The sequence below is a fragment of the Salvelinus fontinalis genome, chromosome 18 (genome assembly GCF_029448725.1).
Source record: "Salvelinus fontinalis isolate EN_2023a chromosome 18, ASM2944872v1, whole genome shotgun sequence".
In the NCBI taxonomy this organism is placed as follows: domain Eukaryota; kingdom Metazoa; phylum Chordata; class Actinopteri; order Salmoniformes; family Salmonidae; genus Salvelinus; species Salvelinus fontinalis.
The window spans coordinates 42784985-42807714 of record NC_074682.1 but is presented as its reverse complement, the minus strand read 5'-3'; the positions used below and the strand labels follow the sequence as shown (position 1 = coordinate 42807714).

The 22730-nt window shown below is 41.9% G+C and overlaps 2 protein-coding genes across 2 annotated transcripts in view; both read right to left on the bottom strand.

The window, feature by feature from the left end:
* LOC129815588 (solute carrier family 45 member 3-like) overlaps positions 1 to 531 on the bottom strand; it is a 4546-nt gene extending 4015 nt beyond the window's left edge. Inside the window, exons 1-2 of the mRNA XM_055869535.1 lie at positions 387 to 531; positions 4 to 245 (exon numbers count right to left, since the gene is read on the bottom strand). Coding sequence (XP_055725510.1) covers positions 4 to 245; positions 387 to 528 — 384 coding nt within the window. The 5' untranslated portion in view covers positions 529 to 531. The remainder of the gene's footprint in view (positions 1 to 3; positions 246 to 386) is intronic.
* Positions 532 to 6896: 6365 nt separating this feature from the next.
* On the bottom strand, positions 6897 to 18238 carry LOC129815587 (nuclear ubiquitous casein and cyclin-dependent kinase substrate 1-like). Its single transcript, XM_055869534.1, has 8 exons — positions 17981 to 18238; positions 12470 to 12519; positions 12280 to 12376; positions 12031 to 12077; positions 11702 to 11851; positions 11476 to 11622; positions 11008 to 11166; positions 6897 to 10850 (listed from the first exon to the last, which is right to left on the bottom strand). Exons 1-8 carry the CDS (start codon positions 17995 to 17997, stop codon positions 10579 to 10581), a joined length of 939 nt encoding a protein of 312 aa, XP_055725509.1. The 5' UTR covers positions 17998 to 18238; the 3' UTR covers positions 6897 to 10578.
* Positions 18239 to 22730: the final 4492 nt, after the last annotated feature.

Genomic DNA, 22730 nt, shown 5'->3' with positions numbered 1-22730 from the left:
TACCTGCCCAGAGAACTCCAGCAGACAGGCTGACACCGCCAGCAGGAGCCTCTCCATCCAGCGGGGGTGCTGCGGGTAGAGCAAGGCAGCTAGGTGAGAGGCCTGGGGCATCACCTGCAGGCCCAGCAGAATCCCCACACAAAGGAGCCAGATGAATGGCCGCCGCCGACCAAAACGTCCACGCCACGAGTCACTATACAAACCGATCATGGGCACGAAGATCAAACCCAGAACTGGCCCCACTCCTGAGAGAGCGAGAACGGGAAGGAAGAGAAGGAGATCTACTTCAGAGCTGGAGAACAAATCATTTATTCAAACCATGGTCATACAGTGTTCACACTACAGTCATTCAAGAACGACAATATGGTCATAGAGTGTTGCCTCACCCAGCACCATGGTCATGTAGCGTTCCTCCATGCCGGCCTGCAGCAGTAGAGGGGGGATGTAGAAGGTCCCTGCAGCCATACACACCTCCAGACCACAGGTCAAGGCATTCACCAGCAACAGCTGACACACACGGCCCTGCATGACTCAAAGATGCTTCCTCTGTCTATACCTCTATATCTATCTATCTCGCTCTCTGGTCTATCCCCTACTTTCTGTCTCTCTCCCACACAGTTTCTGAGACAACTGTGATACAGAAGTTTATAGTGACTGTGTGGACAGGACAGAATGCTCTTCTCTATCCATGTGATCTAAGGGTCTAGGCTTACAGGGGGTAGTCCTTGAGTGACCTGCGTATGTAAATGAGTACGTGGGGCAGAGTGAAAGGAGGCTGGTGTTTGTGTCCCATGCTGCTGCCCGGAGGTCCCAATGTCTCTTTACTCAAGATGGTGGATAACAGACAAGGCTTCCCCATGTATAGTGTTGTCTGTACTCACATTGCACTTCTGGCAGACAGAGATAGTGGGAGAGTTGTATGTCTAGCTCCGTCTATATTTTCTCTGTCCTATGGAGGTAGTAGAGAAGGGTCAGTGAAGATAAAGGGTACCAGTCTTGTGGTCATGCCTGGTGAGTGTAGGTGTAGTTAACTCAACTCTGCCAATCGACAGAGAAATCCACACACGGAAACATGGGCCCTGAGAGAAGTAAGGGAGAACAGGCTAACATAAATAGTCACAACATGATGAAGGATAAAATATCATAAGTCATACTGGGCGCAACAAGCTTCCAAATTATTTCTACAGTCATTTATACATGTGTTTCCCTACTGGTGGGCCTGGACTTGGGACTCATTGGTGGGCTTTAGATGGGTCACAATGCTGAAACTTTAGTAACCACTGGAATAAACTGGTTATAAACAGGTGTGGAGTTAAGCTACAGCTTAACACTTATAACAGAGAAGAGGCGGGAAAGCAGGGTTCCGTTTATCTATCTGCCTCATCCTGTAACTCGCAGGGAAAACAGGGTTCCGTTTATCTATCTGCCTCATCCTGTAACTCGCAGGGAAAGCAGTGTTCCTTTTATCTATCTGCCTCATCCTGTAACTCGCAGGGAAAGCAGGGTTCCGTTTATCTATCTGCCTCATCCTGTAACTCGCAGGGAAAGCAGGGTTCCGTTTATCTATCTGCCTCATCCTGTAACTCGCAGGGAAAGCAGGGTTCCGTTTATCTATCTGCCTCATCCTGTAACTCGCAGGGAAAGCAGGGTTCCGTTTATCTATCTGCCTCATCCTGTAACTCGCAGGGAAAACAGGATGGAAAACAGTTGATTAAGATTCCAAGATGTGATATATTAAAATAAGACACTTCAGGTGAGCTGGAATATACTGTACCTTTCCAGGAAGGAATCAAATAAATCACTGTGTACATACACCCTTTCAGGTTTATGTACCTTCAGTCATCCGACATTTAACTTACAACACTTTGTCCAGATAAAATGAAAGCTTTAAAGAACTGAGAGACAGGATTTACAGTTGATCCAATGTGGGAGTGTCGCATGTGTGTGTGTGTGTGTGTGTGTGTGTGTGTGTGTGTGTGTGTGTGTGTGTGTGTGTGTGTGTGTGTGTGTGTGTGTGTGTGTGTGTGTGTGTGTGTGTGTGTGTGTGTGTGTGTGTGTGTGTGTGTGTGTGTGTGTGTGTGATACTTCTGTGGATCAGCTCAGTCATTTCATCAGTAGATGAAATGTCACTTCCTTATGTTATAAAATACCTTTTACCAAGACAAATAGGATTCTTCATGTTCTGAATCATTCAGTGTGGCCTTTCTCTAACATATCATTAACATTATATGCCAAAAGTCAGATTTAGACTTGTTCAATAATAAGCACTGAGCTCGAACCAGGGACTGTAGTGATGCCTCTTGCACTGAGATGTAATGCCTTAGACCGCTGCACCACTCGGGGGCCCTCGGGAGCCCTGTTGACAGTGCGGTGCTGCTTTTTCAAAGTAACATTTGAGGGTTTTACATGTTGTGGTGGTCATCTGCAAAGTTGTTTCTGATGTTCACAAAAAGCTAAATCAGCATGACACAAGCTGATTTAAACATAAGTCTTTGAAAATAAAAAGCTTGCGGTATGCTCAATGCACCGTTGACATTTCACAGAGATAAGATTGTTTGTGTGAGATATCCTACAGTGTGTACACTGAGGTGTGTCCTCCTCTTTCAGCCTGGCTGCCAGCTCACCTCACACACAACGCAATCAAACCCTGACACAATACTTGGATACCTAGTGTACTGTGCCTAGGTAAAGCTATCTGACTTATATCAGGAACAAGAAACTGACTTACAAAGACTTGGCATCACAATTGAGACAACTTGACAAATTAAATGAGGAATATACATAGTCCTGTCATGTCAAACAATCATTTTTTCTGTATGTTTTTGTTTGTGACATTGAGGAAGAGTCAGGAACATCTTAGCAGATCTCAGAAAGCAGCTCTGCTTGAAATTAAGATTTCATATACACCACCATTCAAAAGTTTGGAGTCACTTAGAAATGTCCTTGTTTTTGAAAGAAAAGCACATTTTTTGTCCATTAAAATACATAAAATTGATCAGAAATACAGCATATACATTGTTAATGTTGTAAATGACTATTGTAACTGGAAACGGCCAATTCTTTATGGAATATTTACATAGGCGTACAGAGGCCCATTATCGGCAACCATCACTCCTGTGTTCCAATGGCACGTTGTGTTAGCTAATCCAAGTTGATCATTTTAAAAGGCTAATTGATCATTGGAAAACCCTTTTGCATTTATGTTAGCACAGCTGAAAACTGTCGTTCTGACTAAAGAAGCAATAAAACTGGCCTTCTTTAGACTAGTTGAGTATCTGGAGCATCAACATTTGTGAGTTCGATTACAGGCTCAAAATGGCCAGAAACAAAGCACTTTCTTCTGAAACTCGTCAGTCTATTCTTGTTCTAAGAAATTAAGGCTATTCCATGTGAGAAGTTGCCAAGAAACTGAAGATCTCATACAACGCTGTGTACTACCCCTTCACAGAACAGCGCAAACTGGCTCTGACTTGAATAGAAAGAGGAGAGGGAGGCCCCGGTGCACAACTGAGCAAGAGGATTTTCTAATGATCAATTAGCTAATCCAAGTTTATCATTTAAAAGGCTAACACAACGTGCCGTTGGAACACAGGAGTGATGGTTGCTGATAATGGCCCTCTGTAAGCCTATGTAGATATTCCATTAAAAGAATCAGCTGTTTCCATCTACAATAGTCATTTACAACATTAACAATGTCTACAGTGTATTTCGGATCAATTTGATGCTATTTTAATGGACAAAATGTTTTGCTTTTCTCTCAAAAACATTTTCTACGTTTTCTAAGTGACCCCAAACTTTTGAACGGTAGTGTATATATAATAAGATTTCACAGTAAGCTCTCTTTCATTTCATTATTATATACAGGTAAATCAATTATTTAATAAAAAACGTCTTGAGATTTCTAATTCCCACACTTAAATGATTAAATAAATAAATACATTTTATAGCTTACACTTCTTCAATTCTGTTAAGTATGGCCTAATCCATCACTTAGAATATTAACACTGTAATGTCAATACAAATACAAAACTCACAGTCTAATGTTCCTCTGGGTCACTCGTAGAGCTGTTTCTGTCCACTCATGTGCCTATGTCTGTCAACTCTCAGAAGGAAGTAAGTCCTGTGTGTGTGTGTGTGTGTGTGTGTGTCGTTTCTGATAAGCCACGCAATGCTAGGCGTAATTAGAAATTGACCTAGGTAACACACCTGTTGTGGTGTGTCGCACCTGTGGTGAGGTATCAAACCTGTAACACACCTGTCTTCAGCTGACGTGGGAGCTGTCAGGAGTGCCAGGCTCAGGCTCAGGTTGGGTACTGGAATATCAGCATTCCCATTACATGTCCTGGAGAATTGACTTGTAGGGGCGGGGCTAACCACCACAAGACAGCCAAAAGCCAAAAGCAGAACAGCGGCTGTCACTAATAGTAGAAAACACACTTCTCAGGACACATACTCCTAGGAACACACCGCTTAGGAAAATGGTTTCTAACCCTAGTCCTGGAGAGCTTTAGGGTGTGCAGACTTCTGTTCCAGCCCAACACAACTTCTGTTCCAGCCCAACACAATTGACTCAAAGAATCAAGGTCATAATGATTGTTTGACTAGTGCTAGGCTGTAACAAAGGCCTACACACCCTGTAGCTCTCCAGGACCAGGGTTGGTGACCACTGCTGTAAAAACAGACAGACTCTTTGTATCTGACTCTCAGTTTAAAGACCTGATTATGTCCCAGCAGAGAGGTAAAGCAGTTGTCAGTCAGTCACTACACAGCATGTAAACAGGAGTGACTGTTTACTGAGGCCGCCATAAAGCTGAGAATCACATCCCAGTCCCACACCTGCCAGCGAAGCGTATCAGTGACAACAACAGTTAAGTAACCTAAACCACCAGGACAGTCAGTCGGAGGTCACTGCTTCAATAAATCCAAAATGAGAGGGATTTAATAGTTATTATGTTACAAAAGAAGCACAGCTCTGAGCCGCAACTACCTTTGACTGGCGCAGAAATCCCCAGATGGACATGAATAATGTTCAAGTCAGGATAATCAAGAAATGCTTAACATGAGCAGAGAAATTAGTCATGTAGTAGGGCAAATCATGACAGTGCTCAAGCTGAAACAAGCACTTTGAAGGAGAAAAACACATCAAAGATGAGATGAGTGAAATGTTTTGCTCAGACAGTGGCTCGGCCATCCATCATCTCTGCTTTACCGAACTCTCTGCTTTTTCAGTCTGTCTTGATTTAATGGCATTTGTAGCTAGAGAGTGCCAGACCTCTGTCCTTTCTCAGTGATAATAGACTGTTTGAGCTCTAGGTTAACTGACTGACTGAAGTGCAGTATATCCACACCGCATCAAACTCTACAACATTAGAGATGCGTTTAAAGTTACTGTACCTTTTAAACCCCAGTGGTTGAACCTGCAGCTTCATTCTGCAGAGGTCGTGGAGACAGTGCGTGTACTTGGAGATGCTTCCAAGTTTTGTAGCTGAGTCAAATTAATGTGTAACAGTCTGCCTGACTGTCTACTGCAATTGCATTGTAGGGGAAAAGTAAGTTCGATAGCAAAATACTTTCCATAACAATATGCACAAAACATTTGATATTGTTAGGCCATGATAACAGAATGATTGACATACCGGTACATTGTCTGCAAAAGCAGAGCTTCTGTATAGTGGAATGCCCTCTTTATGTCCAGTCCTATTGATGTGAAATGTCCACCAACGTATTTGCAGCTGCCAATCAGATGTTTGTGTTTCATGATGGTTCAATCAAGTTTAATAATTCGGATTGGCAGGGCATGGAGGATTCTAGTCTATTGATAGGGTGCATCTCAATAGTCTACTCAACAGTGGTTTGCTCTTGTCTCCTCTCCTTCCCTTCATCTCTACTGATGACTAGACAGGTGATATTTCCAGTGGGAATCTACCATATTGTTTTCACCTATTCTGTGAGTACAAATTAGTGTTAAAGGGGATGAGGCCACTAGACTAGATTACTGTGATGCACCCGTAGACTGCATGGAAACAGTGCCACTTTGTGGCTAACAGTGTGTAGTGCCAAGGTTGGGCCCTTGGAGAAAAAGTCCCCTGGAATAGAGCCCCGCAGTGAAGGTTCATAATACCTATAAAACCTAGCGGTCAAACAGGGAAATGGTTCCAATCGTTTTTCCATCATTCATTTATCCTATAGGGAATTTAGAAAACATTTAAATAAGGGCATTGTTTCCTGTAGGCTTACCCTGGTGTGATGTTTCGATAACCGTGTAAATCTCTCTCGGGCAAGGTGACTTTTATCAAAATATTCGGCACTATTTACTCTCAGATTCAAACATTCTAATTAGCATAAAAGTAGGCATGCAAGACTACAAATTCCTGCAAGCTCCTGCACATCATCTCTAGCTGATACCGTTGCTAAGAGTTATTGTTTCAATTTAAAACTTGCATAAGGCATTTCACAGAATTGTCCATTTAAAGAAATGTATTCATTACTAAATTTAGCTAAAATAAAATAGTTAATCCAGAGATTTGGCTCGATTTGGCAGTCTCGTCCAGATCATCATGACATGTGTAGTTCTTTATGATAGCCACATTAGCAGCTAATTAGCATTTAATTTTTGCCGGGTAAATACAGGCAAATGTATTAATAAAAGTCACCTTGTCCGTGAGACATTTACATGGTTATCAAAATGTCACACCAGGGTAAGCCTACACAAAACACAGGCCTTATTTTAAGTATTTCTAAAATCCCATATGGGAAAAATGAATGGTGGAAAAATGATTGGAACCAATTCCTTGTTTGACCGCTAGGTTTTGTGGGTATTATGACTCTATGAGCCCCACATCACTCACACATAAAACACAGAGGTCGACATCAGAAAACAACTAGTTAAATCCATATAAAAAGTAATTGCCTTTATTAGAAGCTGGGAAACCAAAACGTCTTCAACATCATTGTTGTCGATAATATTTTGTAAGACCACAATATTGTTTTCTGCATCATCATCACTGCTCACTTTTCCACAACATGCAAAAGATTTAACAGTTCAACGTTCCCTTTCCACACCACTGACAAAAGCTTCTCGGCACCATCACCTGTAAGAATCACAATTTTGCTTAAATTGTACTAGCAATGTAAATGTAAGCTACATAGAAAATACGAATGAAAAGCAATATAAATGCAGGGATACTGAAGAAAGCATGGGAAAGAAAGAACAAATCCATGATTTATCATGTTTATGTCTTCATATTAAACAGGGCGATTCAAATCTGGGCCTGGAGGTCCCCAGCACTGCTTGTTTTCATCCTTCCCCTCTAATAAGGGCCTGATTCAGACCTGGGCCGGGAGGTCCCCAGCACTGCTTGTTTTCATCCTTCCCCTCTAATAAGGGCCTGATTCAGACCTGGGCCTGGAGGTCCCCAGCACTGCTTGTTTTCATCCTTCCCCTCTAATAAGGGCCTGATTCAGACCTGGGCCTGGAGGTCCCCAGCACTGCTTGTTTTCATCCTTCCCCTCTAATAAGGGCCTGATTCAGACCTGGGACACCAGTGACAAACATTCGGTTATCGAGCATAAAAAAGCCCAGCAGTATGGATCTCATATTCCTGTGTGGGAGCCCCTGCTGCCTGGACACAGAAACCCCATACAGTACAAGCATTCAGTGACATTCAGGAATATGATACAAGCCCTATACTAAGATGACCAATCTAAATTAACTCCTAACCCCAAGGCCTTCGTGTAGAAAAGGATTGAATAGATATTATCAATATGGTCAAAGGGCTAGTGGTCGTTTTGGAATTAGGCAAATAAACTTATCCACTGCAGTCAGGAGGGTAACAGTGAAAGTGCACCAGAACCAGGTTCAGTTTGGGTCTGCTCAAACAGCTTCTAGGGCATGTGTTTGCAGTCTTGGGGTCTTGAGTGATTTGGTATTGGTCAGAACACATTATTGGGCCTGAAGGATAGGCCAACAAAATATATACATATAGTCCTCCCCTGGTATGACAGCTTCGATCTTGGTCAGCTAGGTCTTTTATTTGATTACATGTCAGACACCCCCTCCTCATCCTCTTTTTCTATGTCAGATATATGGCTTCAGTTGGTCATTATCAGAGGCAGAGCAGTCATTTGCTGAAGTCCAAAGTTACCCCTAATGCCCTAGGCAGTACTGTAGACTAGGTGGAATCATTTCAGATCTACAGGATTGTCTGAGGATTAGGGGGCTAGGGATTGGTTTAGTATTCACCCTAAACACAATAACATCCCCTCCAATCCACATGTATCACACCATAACACAGTGCCTCTAGTTCAGCAGGACCAAGGGAAAATAAGGCAATAAGAAACAGATTCAATCTTTAAGCATCCAAACTCGTTTTAATAACTGGTTCATTCTCAGCTAAGAGTTCATTCTCAGCTAAAACAATAATGAATCCATTTAGACCAAGAACACTTTTTGATACCATAGGTTGGCTCAAAAGTTTTTCAACCCAGGGAGGAGTTGAAAAACAGCACTCATTTCATGCTGTCTCTCACCTCTGCACTATTTGCTGATCAGAAACAACCAGGAAGGCATAAGCAGTGGTTTGACCTATATTCCTTCATATTGCTGTCACCTATCCAGTCATATCAGCTCTCTGCAGGGCAGAGTAGGGGAAATACAGCTAGTGTTTCTTGGTTGTGGAGGAAAGCAGAGGTGTGGAGCAAAACATTAGCTGGCATCAAGCTTCTGTGAGAGAGGGAGTGAGTATGAACTGAGTGAAGGAGCAGGAGATGAGAGAGTAATAGAATGAGAGAAAGGAAGTGAGTGGAACAGAAAGGAGGGATTTCTGGGTCTGCTCTCCCAGACAGTTATAACACAGCAGAAAAACAGATGGATAGGGTCAACTTTTCTTTAAAATCAAGATACATTTTATTTATTTTCTTAAAAAACAAACATTACAAAATAATCTGAATAGAGAAGTAAAGCAAACCCCCCCCAAAAAATCTATTTGGGGACTCAAAACAAAAACACATTCTCAATTCAATTTAAAAAAGCTTGGGGATGCCTGGCACAAAGGGTTGAACAAGAGAGGATGCTCTGTGTGTATGTATCATGCCCAGCATAGAGGCATCCAAAGCATCTAACATCTCTGAACCACAAACCAAAGGTAGGTTGAGGAAACGCCAAACCCCTTGAGCGTGTGCTCCATCACACCCTCGCACTGTAGTAATACCAGCACACAGTAAAGACACATAAAGAAGAGGTTCTCGGAAGGCTGATCTAGGACCTGCTTCCATGACCCCCTCAATCACCACATCATTAACCGTTTACAGCTCAGAGCACTCACTCTGTCTAAAGCACAATAACACACTGCTACTCCAAAGCAGTGATCTTCAACTCTGTTCCTTCTAGCACATTACTAAACCGGTACATATTCAATAACAAAACAAGCTTTGTGTATGTGTTAAACTGAAGGTCCTTGACACAGGACCAGGGCATGACCTCAGAGTAGGGGGAAATATAACATAGCATTAATTTCAACTAAGTTAACATTAAAATAACAACCATAAAACCTTCCTGTTAAAACGTGTTGTGTTTGAGAGAGTTTCAAAAGCACAGTGTCTGTCTGCACAGTGCCATGGGGTTAGTTGGCCTAGGGCCTCAGTGAAGGCAATCTAGATACAGGGAAATAAACAGACAGGAAACACAGACATCATATCCTCCCTCAAGAGTCTCCAGTGTGGCCCTCTCTGATTCGTCACCAGTGGGTTCCGACTGAACCAATGGGTAGTGTTGCACAGTGAATAAAGTGCTTTGATTGAACACCAGCAGTCCACTGACAAACCAAGATGGAGAGGGAGACCCTAACCCAGACTGGCTGAACAAACCCAGGGCTCAGTTAGTAATCCCTGATCTAACGCTACTGGATAGGCAAAAGCAAGGGTTACACTACATTGCTTGCACCTATCCAGTCATGTCAGACCAGAGATTACTTAAGGAGGAGGGGGGACGGAGAACAGGAGTAGAAAGAAAATGGCTGTAGAAAGTGTATATTTTTTTTATAGAAGGCTCACTTGCACACACACCTGCAGAGTGAAAACTAACGACTCTACACACCAAGCGGACGGATCCCTACTAGCACTGAGCACTCAGAAAGGCAAACTAACAAAGCCGAAAGAAACTGTTTTCTGATATTCACACAGACTTGTGTAGGAAAGACTAATGCAGCCACTGCAGAGAAGGAGATGAGAAATGTGAGGAAAGGTGAGCCAGTGGAGGTGAAGCTGAGCAGAGCAGACAGTGATGGGGGGGATGGGACAGAGAGTCAAATCTCACAATTTCTTCCCTTCCATCCCTCACAGCCATATGGTGGTATACATGTTCTCATGCACAGACACTGTCCTCAGTCAGTCAGTCATTCATTCATTCATTAGGGGAAGATAAAAACTAACACTAAACAACAAAACCACGAGGTTCAAACCATTGAGCCAGGCCACCACGGAAACCGAAATAAAACCCTCTAAACCAAGAGAAACAAAACAAAAAACATAAGGTTAAGAGAGAAAGACGTGGAAGGGGAGAGAGGTGGAACTTCTGTGGGGCTAGTCTTCCCCAGAGGGTGCGTCCTCTTCCGAACCGTCCTCCTCTTCCTCCTCCTCCTCGGCGTCTTCCTTCTTCTCCTTCCCAGGTGCCTCCTTTGTTTTCTTGGGAGCGGGGGAGGAGTCTTTCTTCACCACCTCCTCCTCCTCCTCCTCTTCCTCCTCCAGAGGGCTCTCTGGCTCCTCCTCTTCCTCCTCTTTGGGCGAGCTCTTCTCCGGGGCCTTGGCGGCGCTTGGGCGACCTTTACCCTTTCCTTTCATTGGGCTGGGGGTCACTGGGAGAGGCACACACACAGTTAGAGATACACATTCATTCAATTATGTTTTGAGGCTGGGAGGATACAAAACCTTTATCGAAAAACAGCCTGTACAACAACCTATGCTTTTAGTTCTGAAGGATATGGGTGATTGATTCATATTGAGCAGTCCTACCGGTGGCCTTTAGTCTTGGTTTGGGGGATTTCTTCTCCTTCCTCTCCGGCCTGCTCCGTCTGATCACCTTCTTGCTGCTCCTCTTGCTCTTGGAGCGGCCGTAGTCACTATCATCATCATCCTCAACCATGAAGTCTTCATCACTGCCCGACTCATCAGCTAGAGAGGAGAGGGGGACGAGCTAGTGATTATTGGTCATTTCACCCGACAAATGTCACTTTCCATATTGGTTTAATTTACGCTCCATGAAAACTATTCATGTGGTTTATTTATAGTTTGTAAAGCACTGTGGTTGATATACGCGCGATGTAATATTGAGTGATTCACTTACGATCCATGTAGGCCGGCTCAGTGCTGTGTGTATAACTTAAAGTTTCAGTGTACATTTTTGTGGTTGTGTCAGTAGGACTATAGTGTAGAGTGGTTGACTTATGGTCCAAGTGGGTCCGTTTTGAGTGGTTGACTTACGGTCTGGGAAGGCCTCCTCTTGGTCTTGGCGTTCCTCGTCCTCGCTGCCTCCGTCTCCCAGCAGGATCTCTCTCTGTTTGGACACGGCCTTGGTGGCAGCCTGGCGCACCGTACGCACCTTACGACTCCCCTCCTCATCACTGTCATCTACACACAGAAAGATGTAGTCAGGTTATAACACAGTCGTTATAACTGGCACACACACACCTCAGTGTATGAGTCTTACCTGCAGGTCGTTTTCTCTTGGGGGTTCTCTTGGTGGGCTTTGCCACTTTGGCTGTTTTTCCCTTTTTCCCTTGTTTAGCTTCAAAGTCACTCCCTCCATCCTCCTCATCCTCCTCTCCAAAGTCATTGCCTTCATCACTACCAAAGTCATCTGCACCCAAACAGAAACATTCACCACTAGCACGGTCCCAAAACATCTCCTATCCCTAGTCCCCTTTCAATAGCCCATACACCTAGTTAGACCCAAACCCCTATAACCTTAGCATCATAGATTTATCAGAAATGAAGATTTAACAAACATAATATTGTTAATAAACCAGAATGGCTTACCTGCTGAATCATTTTTGGATTTTGAGAGTTTTTCATCAGAATCCTCACTGAAACCAAAAACAACAACTGAGCAACAAGCACCAGAGGCAGATACAGTTCGTCTACACATCAAGGCCGGATATTATAGAACCGCTTAATCTTGAGTTGAGCCCTCAACTCGTATTTCGAAATAATGCTTGACGACAATGTGAGATGTTAACTGAAGTGTGAGTTAGGATTCAGCCTTGTGCTGCTGTTCTCTGAGCTCACCTGTCCTCCTGCGAGTTCTTTGAACGCTTGCGCTTCACCTCACGAGGAGCCGCACGAGGCTTCTTAGGCTTGTCTGAGTTCCTCCCATACTCCTCATCTACAAGGGAAGGAAAAAGGGGTTACACACTCACAGTTTAGCTACAGGGGAGAGGGGTTGCAGTTGCACACACACACTCTCTTGCCCTCTCACCTGCATCATCAGACTCTTGGAATTGGGAGTAATTCACCACCTTCTTGTTCCTGTGAAGTAAACAAACAGCCAATCAGATATTCCATTTCCTGTTTCTAGTCAGTTAGGAGGACTGTCGTTGTAGGACAAAACATGCAGAAATAATAATCATCACAGCCGTTCACTACCGTAAAGGTTACATGCTGTCAGGGGGACCCAGTCATCTTATTCAGCCCTCTCCTCACAGAGGACACAATAAGGCTAAAGGGTACAAATTAATAGTCTAATGTGGCTATTAATCTGCACCAATCTCAACACACAGGGTTGATTAAAGATAAATGGAGGATCATGTCTTTTGAATGTCCAATGCTTTATGCGAGTCCAGATGGGCCCAATTATATAATGTTAGCTATGTAGGCCTACCTAGCTCTACTAATTCACAAATACGCTTTTCACAAAATCATGCTGCTCTGAACAATACCGTGCTGGCTGGAATATTGGCCTGATAATATCTTGTGGTGGTGACTCAAGACCATGCTAGCCCACTGATTTTGTGATCGGCATTGGCCCTAGGAAGTAACAGAAGTCTTCAGATAAGAGATTAGACAAACATAACACCCCATCTGGTTCATATAAAATGCCCAACTCTATATGGTTCTTATCTCTAGTAAGAGGATAATATGTGTCAAAATGCAGCCAAAGATTTCAGGAGCAACAGGGTTATCAAATCTCAGCTCCCTCTATTCTACCACACTCAGCGGTCAACCATGTATCAGCAGCATGTGTTGCATGCGTTTTAATAATCAATCCGTTTTAGTAAACTGGTGTCCCACTTCTCCAGTTTCAAGGGCTCATTTGGGAATGTGGGTGAGTGGAATGGTTGAACGCATGCAAACACACACCCCACATTCTGAAATTAAATGTTTGCCCCCCCAGTTTTATCATTGCACTGTGATACAAAAAGTGTCATCTGTGCCTTAAGAGTGGTAGGATAGGCTGTTTGGCAGTATGAGCTGCCTGGATTTAAGATGAACACTACAGAATGTGTGATTGGAAGTTGTTGTCTGTGTGTGTTGTGTGTTTTTCTCTGACTTGTAAAAGCAAGCAGAACAAAAACTGGCTACTTTTATTTGACCGATGTAGCTGGCAAGGTAACTGTTTGACATAACAGAAAAAAAGTATTTATTTCCAGTGCTGAGTTAGTAGTGTAACTGACATGTAACATTAGCTAATGCGTTACATGTTTCAACCCCTCTCGACTGAAGTTCTGTCTGAAGTGAATGAACTAGTTTGCTAGCTAGTAGCTACTACAGCCAGTTCAGCTTTAGCCGCTAGCTATCTGTCAGGTAGCAGTATCGAACAGCTGTTGTGTGCATGGAAATGTTTTGTAGCCTTTGTGTTGTCCTGTTTCAAAATAAGTAAATTAACTTAGCTAGTTTTCACCAGCTGATGCACCATTAGAGCTAGCCAAAAGTTGGCTAATGTTAGCTAGCTAGCTCACTAACTTTAGCTATTATTTTTGCCTCAATCACACTAGACCTGAATCAAACACTGAAACCTGCAGCCAAATGATTGAAGACCAATATTCTGACATTTGACAGAGCAGTGTGAGTTTTTATTAGAAACTGCAGAGTTAGGCAACCACGGAAGACCAGTCTGACTGTGCCGAGGCAAACTTTTGCAGGTTACATTTCTATTCTAGGCAAGTAAGTTAAGAACACATTTTTAATTTACAATGACGGCCTACCCCGGCTAAACCCAGACAACGCTGGGCAAATTGTACGCCACCCTATGGGATTCCCAATTATGGCCGGTTGTGATACAGCCTGGAGTCGAACCAGGGTGTCTGTAGTGACGCCTCTAGCACTGAGATGCAGTGCCTTAGACCGCTGCGCCCCTCGGTGCAACACTTTATTCTCTCTTTGCATCTAACACTGGACAAGCTAGAAGATTTAAAGATTTAAAATAGTTTCAGGCAGTCTGACAAAAGTTGATTTCCAAACTGTATCAAGGGTTGATAGGCTTTTTCCAAAGACACAAAAATCTGAGGAAGACACATTTAATGATAATGATTCATATATGCCAGTGAAACTGAATATCATGGACTCAAATATAATTCCTCTGCAGGAGGTGTAAAACACAAAAAAGGGGACCTATCTGCATATGTTGTGCTCTTGTGAAGGCTGGCTGAATTCAGCATGTTTACAGATTCTCCCTTCCTGACATTTTTGTTCGCTTGGAAATGTTGATACTTATCAGAAGTGTAATCTAGCATTTATAGTGGCTCAGAAATGCATTACCATTAATTGGAAGGTTGGTTATCCTCCCACAATGGATGGCAGAAATGTAATGTATCACTAGATTTGATTCAATACAAGATTAAAGGTATACTGTGCAACTTTCATAAGGTCTGGATGCCTTATATGGAATACTGTACAACAAAAGGAGTCCATTTTGAAAACATGCCCACTTAAGGGGAGATACCTATTCAGGCAATCCCTAACTGCTGGGCTGCCCAGTCATGTCCCTGGGGGTTTGCCGTACTGTTGGTTATTGAATATTTCACTAAGATCCTAAAGCTGAGTGGGGTGTGCTGAGTTGAGGCGCTGCAGGGTGGTGGATCCCTAGGGGCAGGACAGGGCAATCCAGCTATATAGTGCGCAAGTAAAAACAGCTCTACAGTACTATTAGGCCTATATGAATTACAGTGCCCTCCATAATTATTGGGACAGCGAATCATTTTTTCTTCTTTTGTCTCTATACTCCAAGTTTGGATTTGAAATCAAACAATGACATTAAGTGCAAACTGTCAGCTTTAATTTGAAGGGGTATTTTCATCTGTATTGGGTGAACTGTTTAGAAATTAGAACACTTGTTGTACATAGTCCCCGCCCATTTTAAGGGATCAAAAGTATTGGGCCAAATTCACTTGTATGTGTATTAAAAGTAGTAAAAAGTATTTGGTCCCACATACATAGCACACAATGACTACATCAAGCTTGAGACTCTACACATTTGTTGGATGCATTTGCTGTTTGTTTTTGGTTGTTTCAGATTATTTTGTGCCCAGTAGAAATGAATGGTAAATAATGTATTGTCATTTTGGAGTCACATTTATTGTAAATAAGAATAGAATGTTCCTAAACACTTCTACATTAATGTGGTTGCTACCATGATTACCGATAATCCTGAATGAATCGTGAATGATGATTGGTGAGAAAGTTAGATGCACAAATATCATACCCCTTCAAATGCTAACCTCCCCTGTTATTGTAATGGTGAGAAAAACAGCTCTACAGGGGGTATTTATAAAAAAATGTAACCTTTATTTAATAGGCAAGTCAGTTAAGAACAAATTCTTATTAACAATGACGGCCTACCCCTGACAACGCTGGGCCAATTGTGCACCATCCTATGGGAATCCCAATCATGGCCAGATGTGACAGCCTGGATTCGAACCAGGGACTGTAGTGACACCTCTTGCACTGAGATGCAGTGCCTTAGACGGCTGCACCACTCAGGAGCCCGTATCTATAAGTTTCTCACTCATCATTACTCATGATTCATTCAGGATTATCCATAATCGTGTTAGAATCCACATTCATGTTGAAGTGTTCATAAACATATTATAGGCTTAATTACAATTAAAGTGACTGCAAAATGGTCATATTAGACTGTGTAGAAATGCTAAATTATCTTTAGATGCCTAAGAAAATTCTGAGGGAGGAACCCCTGTCAGGTTATGCCCCCCACTTCTAAAACCAAAGTTTTGCCTCTACACACACACTACAGGAGACCAGCACTTCAGGTGACACACTGCTGACCACAGACCATGCTCAATGTAATACACACCTTCAGAGCTGTTCTGTAATATACACACACAGGCATTCAAAACCTACATATAGTTGTCTTGTTCTGGTAAACGTACACACATGGATCAGAACCAAAAACCTTGGATTTTGTATTATATTTCGCCACCACCCTGACCTCCCAACACACAATAGTCCTGGAAGCACCCTTATTGTAATAGTATAGGCTAACAGTACCACACATGGTTAAATTAGCTAAAGGGAGCGAGGAAGAGTCGTCAGGGCAATAAGTAATTTTACAAGCGGTTAGATTGCAAAGCCAGGCCCTGTCGCCACCTTGCAACAGACAGACAGATCGAAAGCTGACCACCACTAGAACAGTGACCATAATGAGCCAAAATATCGAGGGACTGGGACCCGCGAATTACCTGGAAGGAATAGAGCCTGGGTTACCTGCGACGCCACATTGCAAATTTTTCTTTTTGCATATCAGTGGGCGCAATATCGGTTTCATTGTTTGTTACAGCCAAATAAACTCCACGATTTACGACGGAATTGAGCGGCGACTAGTGTAATGACTGGACCGATGACACAAATGTACGTTTATTTATATATGTAAAAAACGACTGATTTCACCACCCAAAATAGCCCGCAGCTACACACGACATTGTTCAGTATAAATGGGGCCTGAAATGTGTATTTTATATATATCAAAAAGTAATTTTATGTGACCTCTGCCGTCCACACCAGTCGCCGCTCAAATCATCATAAACCGTTGAGTTTAATCAGCTCTTTGCGGTTACAGTGTTTCAACATTCGGGTGGCGGGTGCTTCGCATCCGATAGTACGCTACATTGTATCAACAAGTATAGTCCATTTGTTAGTGGTTATCTTGAGATACAAAGACGATTTTTTTCTTCGCTCAAATGCGACCCTTTCGGTCTTTTCAGGCAGTGAAGAGCTAGGCATGGGGGGTGTGGTGACTTCTAAAGCCACTCCGCCCCCTCTGACACACTTCCAGTGTTAATTTACTGCCATCAGTGAAAATGTAGTTCCTCCGCTCTCCCCTTCTCCTACCGCGTTTTCACTGAAAACCAACAAGGCTGCCTCGGCCTTTTTACATTTCATTGTTCCCTAGTAATAAGACTATTAAAATATAAGACAATTGCATTTTAAATGTAGATATTTGTAGTTAGTGCACACGTCGCAAGGCTGCGCGCTAACAATAGTACATCCCATGAGCCGATGTCTACCTCCAGCCCTGTTTTTTATTAGCTTTTCAGAGTCCCCCGTGGATGAATGGGTAGCCATATTCCCCAGTCTGTCTCCTTCCCCTTTCACGCAAAATACCAGGCCATGCCACAGTCCAGGGACATATAAAACAATGGTAAATCCGACAAAACATTAAGGTTTGTGCACCAAATGGTGCTCGCGTTGGATCGTTTTTTTAGGCATGATTTGCACCAGATGCACGCACACACGCCAAGGTACGCGCATTACAGACATTTCAACCTAACCATGGCGAACGAACAGTCCACATAGTAAGGAATCATGCTATCAAGTGCGTGCACGACAAGAAAAAAAAAACATTTACATAAATGTTTAATCAAATAAACGCAACGGTGACCAAAATGCACAACATGGTAGCGACGTGCGTGTTGCCTGCGAAAGGCAACGTGCACACCGTGCAGTCTCAGCGGAGGACATATTAGGAAAAACCTACCTCACTGGTCTTGACATTTTGCAGAAATACTGTAGAGGTTAAGAATGTAAGAAAGGGGAAAGGAAATCCAGAAAAATAAAAACAAAATCGTCCCGCTCTGCAACTCCAAAGGGCGCAAGGAGACCTTCCAACTCCAACGCCCCGGCTACTGCGTAAAACTAAATCTACGGCAACGATTTGTCTTCCAAACGCGATTTTAGTTAAAATTTTTACCTTCAGCTACTCAAAATGGTGAATAAAACAAACTGAAACTGCAGCCTATGCGCAACCTAACCAAGTGGCCCTTGGCATAAAGGACCGCCCATCGTGGCCGCTGAGAGGAGAGCATCATCACTCCAAAGCTTCCATTGGGCAGTTTGAATGATAATTTACTTTTTGGTTGGATGTTTTAGTTGCTCATCAAACCCAGTGGTACAGCCCATTTACCCTCCCCCCTTTCAAAGATAGGTTGAGAAGGCACTGCTAAGAAAACAAAAAGAGGCCCTCAGTGTGGATGCAAGTTGCCCGAATTTGTGTTCGAAATTACCACAATGTAACTTTCTACTGGGAAATATGCGCGGCCTGCCAGCATGTAGTTACATGAGTGTCTATAGAAAGCTATGCATTTGTAATGATTTTATTTTCCACTGAGGAGGGCTTGGGGTACTGGCACTGTACCCCAGGCACTAAATTGTAAGCTTAATTGCACAGAAGACAGTCAGTTATAGATGTGGTTCTACTGTTTGAAAAATTGTACAGAGTAATAGCCTCCTCGCCAGTATCAGAATGTCCAAACCACTATCTGATGTTAAATTCAAAGAATTTGAAACAGAAAAAAATACATCAGGTTTTAGGCTACGTCTACAGTATAACTTTTCCCTGTCAATATTTGAAGGTGAGGGACATGGGCTGTGCCTACAACAAATGCCTTAATTTTATACTGATGACAATACAGCTTGGAGGGGGGTATTCTGATACTGTCTTTATTTTTAGCTTTTCTTTATTGACAAATATCCTTGACATTTGAAGAGATTGTCTCGTGATGAATGAGAGGATTGTGCTGAGACGGTTTGATTGTTAGAATATGTGTAGTATCTATTTCACGTGTGTTTTTCTCCCTCCATAGCAAAGTGAGGAGCTGGAAGTATTGTGGATCTCCAAGGACATAAATCCATTAATCGCTTGAAGGCCTCCATGACCTGCATTAAGCCTCCGCTACACAGCCACAGAGCACTAGAAATGATAGTGTAATTCATTTCAATAGAGAACATTTAGAATTAGAATAAAGAGAACTCCACGGAGGATGCACAAGTAGAATGGACTGACAGTTGTTTTCTTGGAAAAGGGGATTTTAAAAAACCGATGTCCATCACTAACAACCCAATGGGCACACCACGTCATTTCAATGTGGAGAATTTGGTAATATTTGGTAGATATGTTCATCAATAAGATTCCAACCTATTTTTACCCACTCAAAAAAACTGCCTAAAGTTTGTTGAGTTCTCAATTTGTAATCACTATGCTTTCAACCATCTAACAGCACAACCACATTGGAATGGAAAATCTATGTCGGATATTTGGTTTAGTTGTCACCAAAATGTGTTACCACTGTGCTTTCAACCATTTAAAAGCACACCACAGTTCAAATGGGATACAATGTCAGATATTTTGTTAATTTATACAACAACTTAATGTGTTATCCCTGTGCTTGAAATTATAGCACAACCAAATGGCCTAGATTGCAATTGAGATTATTAAAGTACATGGTGCAAATTCTCAATGCCATTTGAGATTCTGTGCAGATTATTATAGCAATTGTGAAGATTTCCACACCCCTGTGACCCTGAACATGCACACTTTCTATGATTACATAAGAAGTCATTTATTTTTCCAGTAACCTCACAATGTGGCCAATGATGTGCTACTCATTTTAAGGTTAAATAAATACTGTTACATTAGTTTGTAAGACAGCCTTAAAGGTAAACTTCGGGATTTTGGCAATGAGGCCCTTTATCTACTTCCCCAGAGTCAGATGAACTATGAGATACAGTCTTTATGTCTCTGCTTGCAGTTTGAAGGAAGTTGCTAACTAGCGCTAGTGCAATTGCTAAATTGTTAGACTTCCAGTCATTGCGCTAACGCTTATTAGCATTGGACACAGAGACATAAAAATGGTATCCACAAGTTCATCTGACTCTGGGAAAGTAGATAAAGGGCCTCAATACCAAAATCCTGAAGTATCCCTATAAGATTAGGCTATTTACTGTCTTACAAAAGTAAAATTGAATTGTGTTTGGTTGACAATGCAACTAAATAACAACACTTAAAGGAGACGTATCTACTGCTTGAATAGTTACATCTGAGCCACTGGCTTAATCCTATTTTTTTACTTTTATTTTTGGTTGAGATGGAGATGTGAAACCATCGTATCATTTGGTAACTTGTTGACAAGTTAATATGCTGTTTACCATATTGCAAAAGTGACATTGAATTGTGTTTGTTGTCAACGCAATTAAATATACACTTTTGAAAGAGATGTATTTTCTACTTGGATAGCTCCATATGTGCCACTTAGTGTGGCTTTATTTCCGGTTTGTTTACAAATTAATAATTGATATGTTGGAATCAAGTCTCCATTTCAACCAAAAATCTAAGTTAAAGAATAGAATAGAATTATTCAAATCAAACTTTAAATGCACTTATATAGTTTCATTTTATTCAAAACTATTCTTTAACTTGTATTTTTGGTTAAGATGGAGATGTGAATCCAACATATGTATGATTAACTTGTAGATTCCATTTGAAATCAACCAAACCTTGAAACCCTAGGCCTGTATGTATTGTTTATTTTTAGTTGAATCCTGGGCTGAATTTAAACAATAGTTGTTGATGACTTCCCAAATGCTGTACATGCTTAAATAGAATAATTGATGATATATGATTGATAAAGTATGGTTACTCTGTTGAACCTACTGTTTAGAATGACTTCGATAGCAACAGTTAATCTATTAAGTGTAGATTGTTCAACAATCATTCTCACAATAGCACATTGGTAATAGTCAGTGACAAATATAAAGGCTAAGCAGGAATGGGAGACTGATGGGTTAGCTGTAAATTTATCAACTCTCTAGTAGGATGTGCGTCCCACCCTATTTCTTATTTTTATAGCGGGTATTACGTTGAAGATCTGACGTTGTTTCAAAGGTACAAATTCAGCATATTTTATACAAGGTTTGTCTATGCTGAAAATTGGTTACCATGATGACGTAATCCTGCGGTTGAAATTTTACCCTCAAAACAACAGTTGAGGACTTTTTTTCAAATCCAATGTATTTTCCACATAGATTCCACATCACAATACGTTGACATTGACCAATTGCGTAGAAAAAATGTTGATTTAATCATTTTGTGCCCAGTGGGAATGTCCCAAAGGGCTATGTAGTAGAGGTTTCAGTAACTCAGTGTCAAGGGCCTGTTCAGGGGGATGTAACGTTGCACAATGTCATTCAGATGTAGAACAAATATCTGTATTTTTCATAGAATAGGGAATCATGTCAGCTCCATTCATTCTATTTCTATCTGCATCTTTTACGTTCCACATCACTAAACACAGACCTAGTTGTTCTATTTGATTTGTCCCATGCCAGATTTGGTTGAATTTTGCTTCTGTGTAAAATGAATAAGCTCAATTGTTGAGCACGAAAGTTCCCAATAACAGCCCCAGGAATCAGTGGAAGAATAGAGGGCCAGCCATTTTACTTTACCGTTAGGAGCTAGTTACACGCATTTTGCAGCACCCGCTACAACATCTGCTAAACTTTATACTTGACCAATACACTTTGATTTGATTTGTTGTAAAGTCATACCATTATAAGGGCAAATGGACCTCTGCTCTCTCACCTTTAATTTCTCTAACATCTGGTGTCAATCATTGTTGTGCACCAGTCATGGATGAATCTGAGATATGCTATGAATTATGTCAAATAGCGATGAATTACGCACAGCTAGATGTAACACTGTGGGTAAATCTCAAAATAGGGCTACTTAACGTTAGATCCCTCACTTCAAAGGCAGTTATGGTCAATGAACTTATCACTGATCATAATCTTGATGTGATTGGCCTGACTGAAACATGGCTTAAGCCTGATGAATTTACTGTGTTAAATGAGGCCTCACCCCCTGGTTACACTCGTGACCATATCCACCATGTATCCCGCAAAGGAGGATGTGTTGCTACCATTTACGATAGCAAATTTTAATTTACAAAACAAAACCTAGACGTTTTCGTCTTTTGAGCTTCTAGTCATGAAATCTATGCAGCCTACTCAATCACTTTTTATAGCTACTGTTTACAGGCCTCCTGGGCCATATATAGCATTCCTCACTGAGTTCCCTGAATTCATTTCGGACTTTGTAGTCATAGCAGATAATATTACAATTTTTGGTGATTTTAATATTCACATGGAAAAGTCCACAGACCCACTCCAAAAGGCTTTCAGAGCCATCATCTACTCAGTGGGTTTTGTCCAACATGTCTCTGGACCTACTCACTGTCACAGTCATACTCTGGACCTAGTTTTGTCCCATGGAATAAATGTTGTCGATCGTAATGTTTTTCCTCATAATCCTGGACTATCGGACCACCCTTTTATTACGTTTGCAATCGCAAGAAATAATCTGCTCAGACCCCAACCAAGGAGCATCAAAAGTCGTGCTATAAATTCTCAGACAACCCAAAGATTCCTTGATGCCCTTCCAGACTCCCTCTGTC

What these genes read in the sequence shown, in the direction of transcription:
- LOC129815587 (XM_055869534.1), bottom strand. An exon ending in ATCCAAAAATGATTCAGCAG is followed by an intron (nt 11,852 to 12,030) that starts GTAAGCCATTCT and finishes GTTTGGGTGCAG; the next exon opens with ATGACTTTGGTAGTGATGAA. An exon ending in AGAGGAGGCCTTCCCAGACC is followed by an intron (nt 11,167 to 11,475) that starts GTAAGTCAACCA and finishes TCTCCTCTCTAG; the next exon opens with CTGATGAGTCGGGCAGTGAT.